At 34.1% G+C, this 15,923-nt stretch overlaps 1 protein-coding gene across 3 annotated transcripts in view; it reads right to left on the bottom strand.

Moving 5' to 3' along the window:
• sona (sol narae metalloprotease) overlaps positions 1-15,923 on the bottom strand; it is a 253,113-nt gene that overhangs the window by 50,281 nt on the left and 186,909 nt on the right. For all 3 annotated transcript variants that reach the window (XM_089648884.1, XM_089648883.1, XM_089648885.1), the window contains exon 5: positions 13,673-14,198. In XM_089648884.1, the coding sequence (XP_089505010.1) occupies positions 13,673-14,198 (526 nt within the window). The remainder of the gene's footprint in view (positions 1-13,672; positions 14,199-15,923) is intronic.

The raw sequence follows: 15,923 nt of genomic DNA, 5'->3' as shown, positions 1-15,923 counted from the left end.
GAAATGACAAAATATGATTGGTGAGCATTAATGAGCAAAAATATCGAAACTGATTTGAATAGAAAATTAATTGTTCAATCTACAAAAAAAAAATCACGGAACCTTATTGATACTTTATCCGAAAAAAATTCTCGAGAAGTTAGAAATTGAATATTTTTCAACCACAAAAAAATACACCAGTTAAACATTATTTTTTTTGAAAAACTGTGATGTTTATATTAAAATTTTACAATTATAACATACTACATACCTTCCAAAGTAGTTTCCATTTTTTTTTAGAACCAAAACACATTATTTTAAGCACATAAACAACCTTACAGCTCGCGCGACAAGATGCGAATAAAAGCAACTGATAATTCATTAATTAATTTACCTGACTTTGGGGCTCTGGTATGAGTCAACCCGTGCATTAATTACCCCAATTACAAAAGCATTTGTCACACTAACTACCTGTTTATACCCCCATGACGTCATTTTTCAAGAATTCCAAAGTGACTTTTTTCCGTCTAGCTGTATGAAACGAAACACAGTGCGGCGCCTCGGTGAGTAAGATTTTGGCGTCGCTTGTCAAAAACAGTAACACTTTTTTACGAAAAAAAGGCAAGAGAAATCTATCCAGTTTTCTTTCGGAAATATTCACGTTTTCGTTTATTCTGGCACCTATAGATATTTCATTTTACCATATATATTGTTTTCTCACATTTGCGAATGTTTCGTACAAAAAAGACCGATACAGGAGGTATTGATTGTACACACGCGTCTATTCAGATCCTCTTCATAAATGTCCAATTGAAACGATATAATAAACCACTAGTAAGCCTGGTCATACTCCAGCCGTTAATTACACATTAATACTGTTTGTGAATGTGAATTATGGATTTGCATCTGATTAGTTCCAAACCCGGATTTGGATCTAACATAAACATAGAACAACCGTCTGAAATTTTATATAGGATTTACTGAGGCGTACTTCTGGTCTCTGGCAAAAGAATCAGGGGGAGTTCACTGATTTTTTAGAGTGATCAAATAATATTCCAGGGGTCTAACACATTGAAATCTTGAATGAATCATTAACACATGAATCACCGACAGCATAATAGACTGTTCTATCTCCCAACCCGCAGGACTAACTTGCCGATGGACGCCTGTGGAGAGCAATCTTGCTGATGAACAGAATCAATTCGGATATCAACATATTTAGCATCGTTAATACTAGTATAGTTGATATATGTACCCACTGTTTTTCTTTACAAATGTATTTAAAAACGCATTCAAATTGTCAATTTTTAATGCTATAAAACTAATAAAGTGAATTGAATTGACTAAAGACAGACATCTTTCTGAGCAATTGTTTTTAAGATGCTGCCAAAGAAGTCACAATTCAGACGATGAGGTAGATGAATGCAAAAAATATGGAGTTTTGTGGAGTATGAAATAAAGTGTACCCGTACCAGTCACGTAAGTTTTGAAGCTATTAGGTGTGGCGTATTTCTCTACCGCGTCTCTTATCAATCTTTCACAGGATTGTCAGTTGAGAAATCTTGAATCATCTGTCGATCTTCGTTATGTGACCAAGATATTGATTGAAAATCCCAGATTGAATATTCGGAAAACGAAATGAACCATCCTGCTGTTAGATTTCTGAGAAACTATGGCATCCCAAATGAACGATTACTGTGAGGTCAGATAATATGAGGAGAAGCAAAGTAAAACTACTGAAAGTTCGACAGAAAATGTTTAATTATTATTTTGGAATCCTGTCATCTAGCAATACTAGCATTTTTTCCACTTGACCAATTTATCATAGTCTTTAGAACCTATGCTATTTTAGATTTCAAACTTATTAATAATTTTATTGGTCCATTTGATAGCTTGGGTCCAATCATTTTCAAGGTAGTTTGTGTACAAGCTGGTAATTTGGTTTCTTCGGAATCGTTTTATAATTTTGTATTTTATTTCTTGTTTAATTTTATTTAAACGCCCATTGAGCTATTATAGCCATTAGACCGGTCGGTGGCCGAGTTGACATCGCGTTTGGGTCCCACCCAGGCGTAGTGTGTTCAATTCCTCAGCTGGCTAAGTCCTCCATCGCAACACAAGCAACATTTTTAGCTTACTGTGGTGGTAGTAGGATATTTTCAAATATTGTCAGGTTATTCGTAACCCGGGAATGTTTTTCTTCTTTAACAAAAAAAAAATAAAATAAAATAAAATAAAAAATTTCATATAATAATAAACATCTTTTTTTTTAGTTATACAGATTACATAAAAAATCAGTGTTAACAAAATATAGGTTACATAAAATATAAGAGTTTAAAAAATATAGGTATGATAGAGTACAAATAAGTGAGACAAAAAATAGAAAATCTGCCACAATCCTCCAAATCAACGATAATGATAGTAAGAATGTATAAAATTAGTTGATAACAATAGTTTAAAAAGTAGGTAAAAATAGTTCGCACATAATCCGTTTAAAGTTTGCCAAGTTCAAATTATTGTCAAATACATTTACATTGTTTAAGTATTTGTTACCAAGACCGTGTAAACGTTGTATTGGAGAGTGAAAACTATAGTTGGAATGAGATGTATGTATGTAATATGTTGATATTTGCCTAGTTGTTCGTTGTATAATTGAAACATTCATACCCTAAATCTCATCTTGTCAGATTTAATTCTATCAAAATCTCAAAGAACTCCGAAGGTAAGGCTCGCATCTTCTTCATGACAGGTCGTGTTGTTTGCATTTTGAATCTTTCCTTTTTAAAGCATCCTTTCTCAACCGGTCTCGTATGCTTTCTGTTTTAACATATTTTCTTGTAAATACACGAACACGTGTCAAGGTTCATGTACGCGAAGCTGTTGGTATTCTTGTGTGGCCAACAAAACAAAAACAGATACGTTGTCGGCTGACTAAGTTATAGCCAGCGGACAAGATACAAAGAAATGTGACAGGAAATAATATAAGCGAATATTCCTCACTCTCGCGGGCTGTTAATTCACAGTCGTGACCCTCTTCAGACGGTAGCCGACGACAACAGCCGAACGAGTCACGTTTTGATCAATTAATGACTCATCTTCGATTTGACGTCTTTGCACCAATCGCCAGATTTACATTTGAAGTTTAACGAATAGTTAAATAATTTTTTTTTGTTATTTTATGCAACTATTGCGCTATATTCGATGTTTAAGGACAAGTTTTTGCTTTTTTTTTGCGATATCATACCATAATATTCAACCACATCACTTACCCAATAGATAAGTCAGGATTCTTATTAACTGCTTTGTTTTAAAAAAAATCTATTTAGGTATGTGAAAACTATGTAGTTATGAGAAAACTATTTAGGTATGTGAAAACTATTTAGGTATGTGAAAACTATTTAAGTGTGTGAAAACTATTTAGGAATGTGAAAATAACTATTTAGGTATGTGAAAACTATTTAGGTATTTATGGATCTGTTTCAGTGTTGCCAACTCAACTACTTCAAAATATGCTAGAGTGATGGGAAAAATATGCCAAAAATATGCTGAATTCATTTAAAAAATGCCAAAAAAAAGCCAACATAAATTTAACTTAGTATTTGTTGAGAAATAGAGTGATGGAAAAAATATGCCAGAAAAATGCTAAATTACTTAATAATTACTTATAAATTTAATTTAGAAATAAAATCAGTGAAATAAAATATCAATATCTTCATCTTCTTCTTCTTCATTGACAGCAGCTGATGTGGAAGGCTGAGAGACGGAGTCGTAACTTTCTTTGGTCCCAATGCAGCGTAGTACTTCGTCAGGAACAGTGTAAGAATAACAGCACTTTCCTGCTCTCTTTAGGCCAAATCTCACGTACAAAATGGCATTCAGGGTTCTCACCGCCAAACGATTTCGGAGTTTTGTTTTGACCAGACTCACTTGGCTAAATACACGTTCAATGTCCGCATTTGAATGCGGCAATGTTAAAATAGACATTGCAAACTGACATAAATCACCAAAGGGGTTATTATTAGCTGCATCTTTATATTGCATGACTTCATTCCAAAACTCTACAGTGGAAGTCAAGGATTCTTATTTAATGTGAACTATGTTTCTCCATTGAGACACCAGTTTTTCAATCGATATCATTTTTGTTAGTTAAAAAAATGGTTTTTATTATTTTCATGTTTCTGTAAAAATAAGCCAAATAAATATGCTATATGCTAAAAGCATAATAGTTATGCTAAACATGGAGTAATTATGCCAAATTTAGCATATAATATGCTAACTTCGCAACACTGATCTGTTTCTCTTTTAATGTGTTGCATTAGCCAGTATCAGAAAACTGGGTCTTTTTTAAGGTGGAAATAATGTTATTCAAAAGAATCGAAAAGTTTACCTTATATAAGTTTTTGTTTCATTTGATCATGCTACGTCTTTCTCGGACATGTCAGACTTCCACGATTCGCTACTGTATACCACATTATTACTATTAAAAAACTAAATTATATTGACTTTTGTTCGACAATGCATTTCATTCCAGTGCAGAGATAAAGCGTTAAGTTTTCCGTATCTAAACACTCCTGACACCAATAAGAACAAACTTTGATTCGATTCCGTATTACTAATACAAACAAAAAAATTTCACGATATTTAATATATGTAACAGTATTAATTTCACTGGTGAGTATATTAAAGCTATGTTATAAACGTTCAACAAAATGAAGAAGATTACTGAAGATGGTTTTAAAGGGAAATATGTAAAAAAAAATGATAGAGAGAGCGCGCTAATGTTTAAAAGAAGATTTTAATTAATAGGAATAAACGACTGCTGTAAAAATATTAATTTAATAAATCAAGACTTATTTAAAATAGAGCAAAAATCTCTATACATCTGAATTAATTAGCATTAAAAAAAACATAGAATTTTTCATACCTATAAAATGTTGAATAACAGAAGCAAACATGTTGATATTCCCACGAAGTACATTTTATACTATAATGCAATAATTAATTAAATTTATTTGTTTATGTGTCAAAAGAAAATAAAATGATCTTCAACGAAACATAATTATATATACAACCTGATGAGCATTGTCTATAAATTATTCAAGCTCATAATCTTTACGATCTTTTAATGACATGAACAAGCCAAGAGAATGTGTTTAATTTCTGATAAAAATAATGTGTTTGTAGGTGCTGCGTTTACCTGCCACTGTTCGCAGTTTTTCGCAATTATGTATTTTCACAAACTAGGAATACCGTTAAAAATGTGTGGAAGATTTAAACTGATTCAGATCATTGTACTCATACTTTATAATTTTAATATTTTCATTCATTTGAAAAAAGATTTGAAAAAACCGCACATTTCTAAATGGTTCCAATTGGCTACAACGCCATTATGACATACGTCAGAAAACGCCACTGACTGATAAGACGGCTGTCATCAACGTTGCCCGGCGTCACATCAACGCCGCGCCGTCGAATTCACTAATAAAAATGTAGTTATGGTGGCAAATCGAAAATAAATCGTTTTAGAAAATTTATTCGATTATAATATATATTAGATATTCAATTATCGGGTAAAATGACAATCACTCGCCGTACGCCGCCTCACACTATTTTCGCAATAACATAATTATTTTTTTGCAAAATAATGTTTTTGTAAATTGTACCGTCTTACTGAATGATGTGTGTATAATTTCTTATGAAATATATATATATCCTAGGTAGTTTTCCCAGGATAGCTTAAGACATACGAAAATATTCTAGAGTTGTATTATATATTTCAGTTAAATAAACATTCTTCACAATAAAAATAAGTCGGATGAGGATGTTCTGTAAATAAATACAGTACTATGACATTTAGCATGGAATTTTGCTACGCACTCTTTCACAGATAAAGTAAACATGTTTCCAAGTGACGAAACGTCAAGATAGACTAATATCATAGATACATTATTTCCTTGCCAAGCTAATAAAACACATTTTAGTATGCTACGAGCATTGTTTAAGTTTCAAAATAAGATAAAATCAAATAAATTGTGGTTAGCTACTATGAAATCCCGTATGGATTTCTTGGCACAATAGGGTAATGGATCAATGTTCTACAGGGTTTTCCAATAAGAGGTGTTATTTTGAATAGCCCGGTATTTCGGTAGATGTTACTTTTGAAGCTGTTATTTTTTGACATTTGACTAGTAGAAACTACGCCATTAATAAAAATGGAACGATACACGCTTCAACAACGCATTGAAAATAGAAATAAAATATTTCGGTAGATGTTACTTTTGAAGCTGTTATTTTTTGACATTTGACAAGTAGAAACTACGCCATTAATAAAAATGGAACGATACACGCTTCAACAACGCATTGAAAATATTAAAATTCACTTGATTGTATCAAATGCAAATCATCTTGAGTGATGAGGCCCATTTCCACCTCGGTGGCTTCGTCAACAAGCAAAATTGTCGCATCTGGGGCTCGGAAAACCCAAGAGTTATTGTTGAAAAGCCTTTCTATCCTCAACGTGTGACTGTTTGGAAATATTTAAATTTAATTTTATTATTAAATTAATTGTAGTTTGTGGTATATTATCTGGTACCTACCAGGAGTGCATGACACTAGCAAAGGTCATAGAGTCAAGCCAGAACGGGTTCAGTTACGATATATCTGCATAATATACTAATTATTATTATTGCAATCATTCCATATGATTTAGAACGAGAGAACGAGCCGCCCACGAGAGGTAAAATCGAAAGTCGAGAACTCCGAGCGTTCGCTGCATTTATATTACTCATTTATTTGCATTCTGCTTTTATTCATGACTGGTGGTCCGTACCCGGCGTTGCACGGAATTACAATAATTTATTGTAATTTAAAATAAAGTCGTAGGCAATAGATAACAAAAGTGAGCCCTTCATTTATACCAGTTAGAAAACCAAATTAATTTAACTAATTAATAATTAAAATACATCTGGTTCTGTTATTTAACATGTTATAAGTATTAAAAAATTGACAGTGTTTCTTAAGATGTTACAAAGTTACTTAAAACAGACTTTTGCTCTATTTTAAATAGGTCATAATTTATTAAATATTTCGCCACTTGATTATGATAGTTTTTTTAATACTAGCGTGCTCCCATTACATTTGTATTTGCAAATCGCCTTTTCAAACCATCTTCTTCTTCTTTTTGAACGCTTACTACGGTGCCTTAAGCCCCCCCATACCCAATTTCTACCGATTTATAACAAGTTTCTCGTTTTAACTCTTAAGTTTTTAATATCCAAAAAAAATAAAAAATTTAAGATAATTTTTTGAAATTCCTCCGAAAATTAATTAAAACACGTTTTGTTCTATTATTTAATATGTTATAGGCATGGAAAAAATCATACTGTATCTTTAAATGCAACTAGAGCATTTTTTGAGAGATTTTCGCTCTATTTCACACTAGTCGTGTTTTGTTAAAATATTTTCACCATTTTCGCTTATTATCGTTTTTTAGTATTAGCGCGCTCCCTCTAACATTCATTAAATATCTTCCTTTCATATCATCTTTGAACGCTAACTACGGGGCCTTAAGGTACAAATCCTTTACACGTATCTAATTGAGCACGACGTTTTTAGATTTTACCATTTACCCTTTCACAGTGTAAACTTTCATTGTATCATTGCTTATTAGTAACTTATCATTGTACAATGATCCGCTTATGTGTGCCAATCGCCTCGCAATTCTCCGCACATAATAAAGTATAATTCACTCAACTATCGGGAAGTCAGACGAGAAACAAAAAGCTTTAAAATGAATGTGGGAATTTGTCAAAGGTAACATTCACTCAGAAACAAACCAGAGACGGTTGTAAGACAACAAAATGATGGAAAAAAACTAGGCATTCTCTTTCTACTACGGCCAATCTTTGAACACACAGAATTGAATTAGATTACCGCGTTCAGACATCGTGACGGCGTGTGACACACAAAAAAAGATAATAGAAATAAATCACAAATAGAAACATTTCGCTTTATTGGTTTGATGCAATGTACTGGTGTTTTATTACAACAATTGCAAAATTAAGACACGAGTACTCTAATTCGGAATTTGATAATAATGTTAGTGTATATACAGGGTAACAATTATTTTTTATAAGCAATAATTATTAGTCTGAAACACTCATCCACATTGAAAAATCTCCTGATAAAAGATACACGACGCCAACGGGACTTGAACCCGTGTCCTTTCGATTTCCGGTCGACAGCTCTGACCACTGAGCTATGGCGGCTTATCTCTTATCCGCGAAATAATTCAATATATACTAGTGTTTCATTCAACAATTACTGCTTATTACATTTTTTCCAAAGTTAGCGCACTTTACCCCCAGACACCTAGGATATTTCTTAATTAATTTCATATTCACTTTGTGGCGCCATTTCACTTTAAATAAAATAAACAGTTTTGTTTAAACCACTATTTGATGTGATGTTTAGATCCTTTTTAATATATATAATATGTATATAGCTGTCCAAACTACATCATACAAAAGCAAAAATATGTGTTTATTTGTATCCGGCATCGTGAACTATACACATATTCGTCTATTTGATTTCCTTTATTGCTAATTTGCAAGGCGGGAACGGGTACCACCACCCGGGAACCATTTATTGGATAACCAACACCTCTGCCATAGTTCATCCCAAGGGGTTCGCTAAGCTTGGTGACTTGGAAGAGGACTCCAGATTTATAGAGCAATGATTATCTGGTTTACCACCAACTGCGTGGCCGACCAGATCGGCAGAGACTGGTTGAGATAGATATTTTGACCTCTCCAACATCGCCTTGCACCGCAGTGGGAGGGATGGATTCATACCTTCGTCACTCCTGGACACACTGACCCTCAGACTCTTACCCACCGCTCCTACCTTTTTTCCTTCCCAGAAATTCCAATCCTTCCTTTCCTAAAAAGAGGAATTATTTTCTTCAGAGCCTCCTTTGTGGAGCTAATGTAAAAAAAACCTTATTAACGTAGACTTTTTTGGAAGCTAAGGACTCTCAGGAGTAAGAATTACTTTAGAAGTTTTTATTGTGAAGATGGATCACAGGGGTTCAAAACATTCTTTCCATAAGATCTCGAGATTATCCCAAAAAGAAGGCCGAAAGCAATGAGGAATTTTTAGGCCAAACAACGCTGAGGTCAAACTATTTGCATCATCAATTATTATCATAACTGATAACACTAATGAAACTGGCTAAACCACCTAATTCCAACTGGTCAAAATCTAACACAAGGTAATCCAACAATCGTACAATGCTTCTTTATCTTTTCGCATCTCATTCGATTGATCATTTCCTCACAGGTCAAAAGTTCGCTACTCACCTACTCACTAACCGAAGTTTTGAATGGAGCATACATTATTATCTCGAAGCACGCGAATAATACGTATGGTGTATGGTAGATTTTCACACCAATGTCCATCACCCTCGTCTGTACGCTCCATGAAACTGGTAACCTCAATAGTTATTTTAGTTTCAACATCTGAGCGTGCTGCAACGCAAATTTTATTGGATTTTAACGTAATTTGACGATGAGAACTGTGATAATTAAAGAAAACAGGATATTTAAAAGTACAAAAAAATCCGGTGGAGGATATTGATAAATTAACAAAAATATAACTGCATTGCTAAATGATAAAATATCTAATTAATAATCTATTTTATTTGATGTTTTGGCATTATTTGACATATTAATTGATTTTTGAGGGACATAATACGGTAGATACAACCTACAAGCTTTTAAAGGACTTTACTGGAACAAATCATTTAGAACTCAAGTATAGTGTAGATGTTTTTTTTAGTTGTGAAGACTCCCTCATAAAAGAAATGGACCGATGAGAACAGTTGCTTTGTCGGCTGATAATTGTCAATAAATGCCAAAGCTGAAAATCAAATCTTCTGATTTGAAAATTTTGTTCATTGACTCAAAAGTAGCAAAGGTTTGAAAGAAAGACTTGGTTTATTTTTGACATATATGCTTTTTTCGTGGGAGTTTTTTTATGTAAACTAGCTAATTATCCCGCCTCTCACTCGGGGTGAACTATGACGGAGGTATTGGTTATCCATTAAATAAAAGTTCCCGGGATGGCGGTACCGATAGCCGTTAATATCTAATCCATTGATTAATATAAATAGAGTCTACGTTCTTTGCAAAATCAGTGGAAATATTGTTTCCGTGCGGGAGTAGAAAGGGGGATGTGGAAGCTGTCGATGTTGCCCCAATCCTTCCGACTGCGAAGAACTCAATGGACGGACTCACCGGCGGTGACAATCGGTGATACCATCGCTTTTTCTCTCTTTGCCAGAACGATTTGTGCAGTATTTTAGCGTACGAGCGCTTGTAACTGACTGAAGCCCGTATTATCTCTATGAAGCCAATTGGCACAGCATTGTTTCCCATAATTCGAACGCTGATGTTTATTGCATGTGATTTCTCTAGAGAACAGTTTAAAACTTTCAATAATTTCAGTAAAATAAACTTTACTGATTGCTTGCTTAGTGTTGAGTTTGCGTTAAGTTTGCGTTAACCTCTTGTATACATGACGTATAAGACAGAAATAGCACAGTTATATCAAACGAAAAGAGGATGACTCAAAACAATATCAATTGTCAAACTGCACCACAAACATTACTTTAGTTTTTAAACTATCTTGCATTGACCAAAGACCACAGTGTACTTGTTAGGTCAATAATGTAAAGAAAACAGAACTGAGCTGAACATTTATTTAACTTGAGTCCACAGTAATTGATTTTGAGTCAAACCTACATGCAAGAAGACTGGTGAAGAGGCAGTCAAACAAATGTAGCCGTCTGCATCACTATTAACTGTTTATTCAGATCATGATTCGATTCTCCAGCGTACATACAGATCTGCGTTTCTCTGAAGCAGTAAATCTATTCGTATTCCGCTCAGAGGCGAATGATAATCTGCCGATACTCATGCACTTATCAGAGAGTTTCTATTTCTAGTTAACTTTTCTTAGAAACCTGAATAACTTGGTTGGATGGTACTGCCAACGGTCGGCGTCTATTTGTCTGCCTTCGAAACAAAAATATCGAAAAACACCACGATGAAGATTCTAATAAAAGTATTATCTTTAATACGATTGAAAATCTATCTGAAGATAGACATAAAGCATCCAAGCGTTACTAACATAATTGCAATCATACGAACAAGTAATTTATAATCAATTACATCATTGAAGATAAGATACTACTAATAAATTGTGATGTATGGTAATTAGGTTGACTAGTTAATCGGTAGATGGCGGTAGACATAAAGCCTACGTCAGGGCCCGCCAGATGACGCTAGTGTATAAAAGGTACTAGCGAGAGATATTATCGGATAGAGCAAGAATCTGGGCGGGTAGAGATTTACCTACCCTCGGGTAAAGAACAGTGTAGCTAGCCAGACAGGTTATTGTAACGTAAATAAACACTTTTATATTAACAACCTTTTACTAATTATAAAAGTTCCCAACACCCAAAGTCTGCATGAGTAAATTCAGATGTAAAATAAATCTAAACGAAACATGAAACAGAACAAGACACAAAAAAAAAAGATAGCTAGGAATCGAACCCAGAATCTTTATCTTACTGAGACATCGTCTTAAACCAGTCGACCATCGGGACCTAATTATTATACGTATTATTTGTCGATCTCATTTGTCAAATTCAGAATTAACAATATTATCTTGCAACTAATTTTTCCCTTATTTTTGGCAGCTATCTTTTTGAATGATTACAAAGTTCTAAAGAATTGGTTTGTAACTTAGATAGTGTCTCGGATAAACATATCATATTCTGTTTCATGTTTCGTTTATTTTTTTTGGTATTTTCTTTTTCTTCAATGATGTATTACATTGATGGGTATAACCTTCAAAAGATATTAAACAGAAAAGTTGTTACATTAAAATTTAATTTATTAATGTGTTTGAAAACTAATTAATATCTATAGGGACGTCGCGCAACGGGGCTAAGCTTGATATTTCACGGTATCTGGTACTCGATGGTTACACCAAAATTAAACGCCGAAAACCACATTAATTTAACTAATTAGTATACTGAAATTCCAGCCCTTAGTGGATTAATTCTTGCATCACGGCATCACTTCTACCTACATAAACACACACACTTCAACACAATCTACACGCTATCTGCCCTGATGATTGGACACTGTAACGCTGTCCGCAACGTTGGCTCAAGATTACAACCCAAAAGTGAATCACGATAAGTATTTTTTAAATTCTGTTCAAGAGTCCTACCATATCAGAGCCACTGGTACTGAGACACATTACATTTTGTGAATTTTGTGTGTGCAGGGTAAAGATTGCTCTGATAATAGCCAACCTCTGATAGGAGAAGGCAGTTTAAGAATAAGGAGTGAGATTGAAAGAAGTTACAAGTCAGAACGTTGGGAAGTAAATGGTTATTAAGATAGGTAACACGACACAACTAAAGCCACTTGAAGCAACCTTACCTAATCTAACCTAACCTGAGATTACCCTTTACTCCGGGCTGGATAGTGATAAAAACGCCCTAAGAGGAAAATTATATTAATTCTAGCAATAAAATAATATTACATTTGTGAAGGGTGATACAATCTCTTGGTCTTGGTAAGTTTTCGAGCCATTCGTCTTCAGCATAATCCGATGCACAGTCGAATCGTAAATCAATCCTTATCTTCATTAAATATCAAAACAATGTTAACAATTCATCATCGTCCACTAAATCAAAATGCAGTAGGTTACATCCATGAATATTTAAGGCAACCAAGGATAAGGCTTTAATTGTAAGTCATCACAAAGTGTTGTATGACACTGATTGGCCGAAGGCTTTGGCAGAGTGACCCCGACTGTTGGTCCATCCCATCTGCCTAACCTTGCTGTTATCTGCCTCTCGTCATCTCTGCAGAAACACGAGTGGCCATGCATCTTGCTTACGTACCTTTTGAATTACAAGTGAAGATCTCACTTGTTAAACGTTTTAATTTCCCGTGTTTACTTGAGTGTATGCGATAAACTAAAGTGCGATTTATTTTTATCTCTTTAGTAAGTTTTAATTGCAGAACACAAATAAACTAAACAAAAACGGTGAAAATTGCTAGCAGAAATTGTTGTACTGGGCAATGCTTCCACGGCTTGCGCTGCAGCGGGATGGGTAGATTCACTCCTGGACACACTGATCCATATATTCTTACCCACCCCTCATACCTTTTCATAGGCCCTTTGGAGGAGGGGGAGGGGGTGTTTATGCAAAAAAACCCAACAAGTAAACTCGTGATAAATCCAATGCACTTTTTTATGATCCGAAAGTGGGGACTTCTGCCAATCAGATCGCGCCAATCAATCAAGCGACTCAACTGCATTGACCATTGACATTTTCAACGTCACTTACAGACACTTCAGCAACTATCTTTTGACGCATGTCACTAAATAATAAAACTGTCCCCATCACATTTTTTACTTACATTTGCCTCGAATTTGCAATCTTCTCCGTAATATATTGTGATGCTTATCCGTTTTATGGAGAATATGATAAATAAACACATACAAAATTAAATGCAATGTTTTCTAGTAAGTTTCAAACCTTCTGGGAATTCTAAAGGAAGATGAGTAGCCAAAAAATAAATAGAATAAATGATTCAATTCGACTTACCATAGTCTCCATGATGCGTGTCTTCGGCCAAATCTCTCTTATATATAACGTGTTTGGCTCCTGAAAGGGCTTCAATTAGCTCCTTTCTCAAGTCAACAATTTCTGAAGAACCATCACTGGCGACTTCTTCATAAATCTCAGCTTTACTCTCAGCATTTTCTTTTAATCTTTTACTCTCTGCTTTGGCACCTTCATCATCATAAACAATGTCATCACTGAAGTTCATTTTGTTGATAGTAGCTGATGAGTTGGTGTCTCTTTCTCGATTCTCCATGGCTTCTGCTGCTTCAATGATCTCTGCAATGTTCTTCTCTGGTGCTCTGCTGATGGTTTCCAGGTTCTTTTTGGAGACTTTAGAGCGTTTGATAGGTAGTCCAGTGTCGATGGAGACCATGTCGTCTTCGTTGGGGTCCATGAACATTTCATCGTCTTGTTCTGGAGGCATTGTCTTTCTGTATGGAGGCGGGGTTGGGGAGAGAGTTGCAGGTAGAGGTTTGATAACCAGATCGTGGCCGATAGTTCCTTCCTGTAAATAGAAAAACCAGATAAGTATCTTGATCAGTTGAAATTTTTTTTTAAGAAACCAGCATTACTCATTTTTCTACTTTTGTTTTAGATCAAAAACTGTCAGGTGCATTTTACATACATAGGTAAAGTATGCAATTAGAAGGCGAAATGCTTCGACCATGATTATTAATTTGTTTAATTCTTGAAAAAGTTGGCTAAATTTTTTTTCTGAAATACCGACAAGAACAAGTAACTGAAAAGTTTTCCTTCCATATGTAAAATCGTCTGTTTTTGGTTATAACATTTTATCGCTTAGAAATATCATAGATGCTTTGAGTAGAACATAACAAGACCTTTAATCATGCATTATTTTTATAACAACTTTTTATATGCCTCGAAAAAATGCTGTGTAATCACCTACGAGAACTTAGGAAAATTTTTTCGGCCAAGTTTTTATTTTATAATGTGGAAAATTAAGTTATTTACATTACGATCTGAAAACATGTCAAAATTTGTGCCTGAACTTCACAAAATAAAATACAACATGCTTTTTTAAAATGTATTTTTTAATAACATTCATTTACTGACCAGTCTTTTGCATAAAATTGATCTGAAAACAAAATTTACGTCAGAGAATAATAATTTATTTATCATTTGCTGACGTGTACGTTGTTGGCCGGGGTTACTTGACTTTTCCCTACTTTAAATATATATAATATCCATGTATTACATATATAAACCTTCCGGTATAAAATTTTCCAAATGATGGTAAAAACTTCGTTGCATAGTTTAGAAGAACTAAGCGCACAAACAGATAGGCGCGGATAGTTTTATACTATTTAGAGATACCAATGTATTGTCTCAATTACGAATTTATTAAAAGTTTATCAGGAAACGGCCTGTAATCCCGTTTTTATTTCATTATGAACAGGGGTTGTTACGTGATATTCCCGAACGTACCAGACTATTCCACAACATTCCAGAATGTTCAGGGGTGTTTTGAAATGTCGTAGAATGCTCTCGAAAGTTCTGGACTGATCTAGAAATTTGTAGAGGGCGAAACGTCCAGCCCTTATATCTTCAAAAGAACTCCCTTCAGGTAAAAACGGAACCTTCTTCATGGATGGGGGATAGAGGGCTACCACACCATACAACTCCCTTGATCGTACCGGGACTCGTTGTTGACTTTTAGCGGCACACAAATTGTACACTTACTTTTAATAATATATATATTGATTAATCAATAGTAAAAGTTCCATTTTCATAACATCGAAATAATAAAAAGCAATGCTTTGACATAATGTCATCTACAACGCTCCTAATCAATAAATAAATTAAAAATGGATGACTTGAAGATATCTAAATGTGAATTATATAAATCGGCGAGTTCGATTCAAATAACTCGATTATCACTTCTCCTTTCGTTAAACTCGTGCCAAATCTTTCGTTAGAAATAGAAAAAATGGACAGCTAACGTAAAACAAAACCGATAACTTTTACAATGTCTTGTTATACTACATCGCAACTTTATACTCTGATAACTTCCAATATAAAACATGGTTGCATAACGCCATCAAACCGGTATAAAAATAGTTTTAAAAACCAAATGAACATTTCCTAAAAGTCGTAAATAATGGTGTAAAAACTACTATTTGGTACCCGGAACAAATATAAAGAATTAACACTTTAACTTTTTATTGTTTTTTTTTGCTAACAAAGTATTGTATTGAATAACAACTTCATG

Source organism: Hesperophylax consimilis, chromosome 28 (genome assembly GCF_061612785.1).
Source record: "Hesperophylax consimilis isolate HC1 chromosome 28, BYU_Hcon_1.0, whole genome shotgun sequence".
NCBI classification, from domain to species: Eukaryota; Metazoa; Arthropoda; class Insecta; order Trichoptera; family Limnephilidae; genus Hesperophylax; species Hesperophylax consimilis.
Note: the sequence above shows the minus strand (reverse complement) of the source record. Positions and strands in the feature narration are given on the sequence as shown.